Source organism: Carassius gibelio, chromosome B7, assembly GCF_023724105.1.
Source record: "Carassius gibelio isolate Cgi1373 ecotype wild population from Czech Republic chromosome B7, carGib1.2-hapl.c, whole genome shotgun sequence".
Taxonomy (NCBI): Eukaryota; Metazoa; Chordata; class Actinopteri; order Cypriniformes; family Cyprinidae; genus Carassius; species Carassius gibelio.
The window spans coordinates 36,920,446-36,927,267 of record NC_068402.1 but is presented as its reverse complement, the minus strand read 5'-3'; the positions used below and the strand labels follow the sequence as shown (position 1 = coordinate 36,927,267).

At 37.0% G+C, this 6,822-nt stretch overlaps 1 protein-coding gene across 1 annotated transcript; it reads right to left on the bottom strand.

Moving 5' to 3' along the window:
- Nucleotides 1-3,471, bottom strand: LOC127961475 (myosin regulatory light chain 2, smooth muscle minor isoform). Its single transcript, XM_052560607.1, has 4 exons — nt 3,303-3,471; nt 1,825-2,039; nt 989-1,150; nt 1-679 (listed from the first exon to the last, which is right to left on the bottom strand). Exons 2-4 carry the CDS (start codon nt 2,009-2,011, stop codon nt 507-509), a joined length of 522 nt encoding a protein of 173 aa, XP_052416567.1. The 5' UTR covers nt 2,012-2,039; nt 3,303-3,471; the 3' UTR covers nt 1-506.
- Between the last annotated feature and the right edge of the window lie 3,351 nt (nt 3,472-6,822).

The following is a 6,822-nucleotide window of genomic DNA, read 5'->3' as shown; positions in this document are numbered from 1 at the left end:
AAGGTTTTAATAAGAGAGATTTATTCAAAATATTTAATATCATAAAATGTAAAAAGTTAGGCAATGAAATCAAACGCGATCAAATGCATTTAAAACATCCACACGTTCACATTTTTTATCATCTGAATCAACAACTACTAAAAAAAAGAGACTGCTTTCACCAGTGAACAGTGAGATGTGATGAAATCAAGTGGAATTTGTTCCAGTTGGCATAAAACAAAACACCGGCACGCAGACGCAGGCCTGAGAACAAAACAAGTCTAAACACCGCCAAAGAAAAAAAGAAAAGTGCATGGTTAAAGCTTGCATTTTACCAGCTCAAACCATGAGTGACATGAACTGTGCTCCTATATCATAACCCGCTCAGAATATGAGATCTTCTTCCAGTGAGTCGCACAGAGTAAACACTTAATTTTCATTCAGTATATTAAAGTTAGGGGTGGGCTCTCATGGGGATCCAGGGGAACGGACAGCACTGATTTCTCTCAACTAAAGAGGACGTGTGTCTAATCGTCTTTATCTTTGGCTCCGTGTTTAAGAATACGGGTGAACTCCACGTAGTTGAAGTTGCTCTTTTTATCGATCGGTGCTTCTCTGAAGAGCTCGTCGACCTCTTCGTCTGTGAATCGATCTCCCATAGTGGTCAGCAGCTCCCTCAGATAGTCCTCCGGAACGAAGCCTGGGAGGAAGAATATAAAAATAAAGAAATCACTGCTTCATCTTCATCCGATCTGTGCGTTTGTTAAGAGGAAAGTCTACAGAGCATTTTTCCCTCAGTAGTGTCTCTCCACAGCTGCATAATTCTTCACGCTCAAAAAGATGGATGCATTTCAACTGCATTACACGGTTTTCACAAACTAATAGACTTAATGTGATGCATACTTTTATATTTGTCAGTCTCACATAAATGAAACAACACTAATAATCTGAATGTCTGCAGCATAAATAAATGGTGTTGTGTGGATTCAATAAGAGACGATCTGTTCACCTGTTCCTTCCTCGTCAAAGCAGGCGAACGCATTACGAATGACTTCCTCAGGGTCTGTGCCGTTCAGCTTCTCTCCGAACATGGTGAGGAACATGGTGAAGTTTATGGGCCCAGGGGCTTCGGTCATCATCGCCTCCAAATAGTCTTCTTTTGGGTTCTTCCCTGAGAGACAGAGATCAGATCCACAAACATATGTGACCCTGGACCACAGGACTAGCTATAAGGGTCAATATTTGACTGAATAAATCATCTTTCCATTGATGCATGGTAGGACAATATTTGTTCGAGATACAACTATCTGAAAATCTGGAATCTGAGAATGCAAAAAAATCTAAATATTGAGAAAATAATCTTTAAAGTTGTCTGAATTAATTCTTAGCAATGCATATTACTAATAAAAAATTAAGTTTTGATATATTTACGATAGAAAATTTACTAATATCTTCATGGAACATGATCTTTACTTAATATCCTAATGATATTTTGGCGTAAAAGAGAAATGTATAATGTTAACTGACCCATGCAATTATTTTTAACTATTGCTACAAATACACCCCAGTGACTTCAGACTGCTTTTGTGCTCCAGGGACACATATTAACGCCTCCTACACAAACACGCATTAAGATGTTGTGTAATCTAGATCAATTTTACATGAGTCACCAAATGACCCACAACTCGTTTTACAAGTACGAGGTGTATAAACGTGAAAAGCAGCATTGCGATCTTCCAGATGTCTGCACCATGCACTCGGGAGAAAGTACAATTAAACCGAAAACAATGAAGTGCAAAACAAAAGCACGAGTTCTCAGAAGACTCAGAGGCGGTGAAATCTCACCGAGAGAAGCGAGCATGTCATGAAGATCCTCCTTATCGATGAAGCCGTCGCGGTTCTGGTCGATCATGTTGAAGGCTTCCTTGAACTCCTGAATCTGCGACTGATCGAACATAGCGAAGACATTGGAGGTGGCCCGCTGAGGACGCTTCTTGGTGATCTTTCCCTTGGTGCGACACTTGCTCGACATTTTGGCTGTTTTTGGTTTTACCTTTAAGCTGGGAAAAACAGAAGACACTTTATAAGCGAGTCCAGACACATAAACAAGCTAAATATATAGCCTTATATAGCGAAAAAAAGACTGAATTGTGCCTTCTTTCTGTGCACCGAGCAAAATGAAAAGACATCGAGTAAGTCTTAGTGGTTTTGCAAAACTAGGTATCTGTAGGCTTTCCTTTTTAAGAGCATGTAAAGAAAACTTAAGGAATAAACTGAATGTGTCACTACAGTAAGTTGACTAAATGTACTTGATCTCTTGGGATCACGTTTGAAAATACAACTTCCACAATATCTACTGCATTACTGTGAATTAGTTAAAAAATAATAATAATTCAAAGGGTAAACACATTTTCACACCACTTTGATGTGTTCCTGTTTTAAACAAACTCACTTCGATATCTCTAAACAAGACTTTGACTATCTTCCTCTGCATCACAACTCACTTCATCTTGATTTACTGCTGTTTAGATATTCATATTGGAACACATACATTGCAGTGTGTGCAACATTTAATGCAACGAATTGATGAAGCGAAGACATTTAAGAATTTGTGAAAAGAGTAATTATTAAGTCTAGACCTGCAGAAACTATATAAAAGCAAACGTGTCTTATTAAGAATGTAACTTTCCCATAAACCCTCACAGTGCTTCAGTGTCTGCTGAAATGCTGCATGTTTGAGGTGCATGCTGGGACGAGTTCTGCTGTTACACAAGAGACAGACTGAGCTTGTGTTAAGATCTTGAGACAAACCCAGTAAAAACAGATACAAGAGCTGCGGCATTGTTATTTTAAAGGACAACGAAAAACGAATGCGTCTCAATGCGTCTGGGGAAGGAGCATCATCATAACCTACATTAGTGACCCATCTGATCTAATTATAGCACATCTGAGTTAATGAGGACACTGTTTACAGCTCAAGAGGATTTTAGCATGTTCTCGATGACAAGGTTAAATAAACCACGAGAAGAGACAGGAAGCAGATATAACTGGACTTTAGCGATAGCTGAACGTTACAGAATTACAACATGTTAAACTACAAGTGAATAACACTTGTATATACTAACGTTACAAGTAACGTTAACGTTAAATAACATTTTACGGACAATGTTTTGAGAGTTTTTAACAGCAATATTTTGGCTGTTTGCATAAATTTGACGTACCATTATAAACGTAAATCTAATTTTATAACTAAATCGTAAAAACAGCCCTTAAGGACAGTCACTAAAGATCAAATAACTTAAAAAACAAGATTAGTGTCTCACCGAAGAAGTAAGATCGACCGTTTCGAGCCTCGTTCAACCACCGCCCAAACTTCCGGACTTCAGCCTAGCTTCCGCAAACCTGGACCAGACCAACGTGAGACTGAAGGGGGTCCCGGGCGAAAGAGAAAGATTCACAAAATGCGCCGTGACCTGTAATAACCGCGCGGGAATTCTTTTAAAACACTCTACATAATACTTTTACTTTTATCATGTGACCAAGTTCGTTAATGAAATATTATAAACATGCGACAGCATTTTATTTTCAGCGTTGGTTTCTCCAGACACGCCCACAACAAATTCGACGTAATCCTTCTTAAACATGGCCATATACGGTCTGAAATCTATTCTTTCCAGTTCAGCGTGAGTAGACGTGAAACTCACTGCATCGTACGTCACTTATTTATCGATTTAATTATTGATTTAATCATTGATTGAAACATGTGTTTATCACACATAGCCTACCTGAAAAACTGGTCGTTTACAAAAAAAAAAAAAAAAAAAAATCAAATGACTATTATATTTTATATTAAGAATGACAATACAATTGAGTAACGAAAATTAATTATAATTTATAATTAAAATTGCATTCAAATGAATTAATTGTCTGTTGTTATAAAACCATCTTTATTTAATTGGACAGACTTCTGTCCAGTTGTGCCTTTTCTGCTTCACTGAGTTTAAACTTGACTTTTTTTAAATAATTTCAGATAAGTTAACTTACAATACGTATGTGTTATACAAAGTGGCAACACTGCATAGTTAAAGCTTAGATAAAGCCACTGAACGAGTTTCAAGTGCATTCAATTTTTTTAACAGTGAGAGTACATGAAAAAGTCTTCATTTTGAACGGTAAACTATAAGCAATCATCATACATGTCCAAAGAATGGTGTTTTTATTTATTTGTTTGTTCGTTTGCATGTCTGTTTTCTGATTTGTGACTGATTTATTGATGGCAAGTATACTGAAAAAAACTATTTTATAAAAATAAAAATAAAAAACATTGCATCATACTCTATGGACACAAGAGCGCGTGCTTGTGCTGTCAGTGTGTGTGAGACATTACAGCATATACTCCCTAACACTTTCGTCACAAATCTAGCTGTAAATTATAGAATTTAACTCATTATTCGTATTATGCTCCGAAGTTGTATTTTTCCAGAAGTCGGGTTTAATTCTTTATTACATTCAAAATGATGCCATATGAAAAATATCCCTATAAATTAGTTATAGATCTTTGTTGTCAATCTGAATGTGCACTGGAAGCTTGAGTCACCAAGACAAATTCCCTGTGTGTGTATAAGCATACTTGGCAATACATCTAATTCCGATTCTGTTCTGATTGTTTGTATAGTGCAATCTATTTAAAGAAAAAAGCAATGATATGCTGAAAGTTATAGCCTATATTCTGCAGAAGACGCAGTGTTAAACCCATGCTACAATCCCAGGGTCAGCCAAACGTGTGCTCTTCCAAACACTATTACAAAGATGAAAATACACAGGCATATTCATGACAACAAGAGTCTCATAAACAGGCAGCTGGTGTGAACATGCACACACACAATCGCACGCTTTTCCAGGAAGAGCAGGCCTATTCTCTCTTGGTTGGACTGGCATCAACATAACTGGAAGTTTGTGAATTATTGCTCAATCTCAAGTGTTTTGGGATGTTTGAGTGGCATTAAGATAATATTTATAACTACAAGCACTTGCTCAATTTATTAGTGACATCTACCTGCTTTGACTAATTGGAATATGCCATTTTAAATAAAATAACTCTTGCCTCAATGACAAACATAATGATTTTTAATAAAAAGAGTTTAAAATGGATGAAACAAAACATGCATCCGCATGTAAACATCTAGAAAAATAGCTGTGAAGGATCGTTTTAAAGTATATTCAAAAAGAGCTATTTTAAATTGTATTGCATATTACTGTTGTTTTGGTCAAATGTACCTTGGTGGGCATAAAATATTTCTTTAAAAAAATGTAAAAAAAAAATAAAAAAATAAATAAACATCTTAATTATTCCAAACATTTGAGTGGCAGGCATGCTGTGATGTCTCACGCAAGTCTAACAGATATGTATAAATGGTGCCAGACTGCCACACACACACACACACACACACACACACACACATTGTTTCTGGCATGTGTTGTGTGTCATGAGGGATAACAATAGCATGACTATTGTTAGTGCAGGCCACAGCTGAGATGAAGGCCTTTGAAAGGAAGAATACTGTAAGGTCACAGGCTTATGAAGGTAATCTAACCATCTCTCCATGGACAAACCGGAAAAATCTAGTTTGCTTGTTTAATATAAATACAACAGGCCCAACCTTTGTCTGCTGGTCTCTGACAGCAAATGAACCCAAACTCAACCGTACTTTCTTGATATGAAAGAACAATCCTCATTGCTTCTCAGGTCAAACAAGTGCTTGTTGAGCTTCAGTTTACCATGTTTAAAGTTCTCTATTTATGTGCACTGATCAGCATTTATATGCAAATAAAAGCCTAAGATTCTGGTAACACTTATTGTCTCTCATGTGTTACAGGCTTTGGCATTTTCGTCTCAAACACTTTCCTGTTTGGGATCTATCAATGGTGTTAGAGGTGCTGTCGAGCCCTTATTATCTGTATCTGATAAGGTTTTATTGCTTGAATTGGCCCTTCATCTTGACATTTGGCATCTAGCAGGCCTTAGTCATTAACATAAACATCAGTGCTAATTTGACTCATTGGTGGTGCTAAAAGGTTGAGACAGACCACAGAATTGGTCAGACTGATGCTCCAAGCCTCCTCTATCTCTGTGCCAATTTTCCCAACTTCATACCAAACGGTTAGAAAGTTATCCGTGTTAAAACATCAGTGTATATTCTGCCCACTGAAGGCAATAGAGAGCTTGAAAAGACAGACCACAAAACTGGTCAGATTGAAGCTCCAAACCTTCCCTACCTCTATATATGCAAATGTTCACACATATTTACCAAGCTGTTTGAAAGTTATTCGTGTACAGTAGACACAAGTTAATGTTTGACCAATTGGTGGCGCTATAAAGTTTGAAAGAAAACTCCCCAAACTGGTCAGATTAAAGCTACAAACCTCCTCTATCTCTGTGCCAATTTTCACTACTTTTTACAAAACAGTTCAAACGTTATTGGCATAAACATCAATTAAATTTTGACACAGTGGTGGCGCTAGAAGTTATGAAAAATCAGAGCCCAAAATCGTCCAGATTGAAGTTCCAACCCTCTTTTACCTCTGTTCCAATTCTCACAACTTTTTACATGTAAATATATATATAAGGTTTGTCCTTTATTATGAAATAAACGACACTTGGTTATTATTATGTAAAACCCAAAGTCATTCATACTTTTTTATTCTGTAGGCAACAGTATAAACCAACACCAGTGTTTTTATCGCGTAAAGAGTTACGTTAAGTACAGAACTGCAGTGTTAATGCGCCGATGCTCCTGTGCACTACGGCTATATTTAACGGCTCCTGTCTCCATAAAAGGCCGT

Excerpts from the sequence above, each read along its gene's own strand:
- LOC127961475 (XM_052560607.1), bottom strand. The coding sequence starts at position 2,011 with ATGTCGAGCAAGTGTCGCACCAAGGGAAAGATCACCAAGAAGCGTCCT. Across the intron at positions 1,151-1,824 it reads TGACATGCTCGCTTCTCTCG|GGAAGAACCCAAAAGAAGAC; the intron begins GTGAGATTTCAC and ends TCTGTCTCTCAG. Across the intron at positions 680-988 it reads CTTTGACGAGGAAGGAACAG|GCTTCGTTCCGGAGGACTAT; the intron begins GTGAACAGATCG and ends TCTTCCTCCCAG.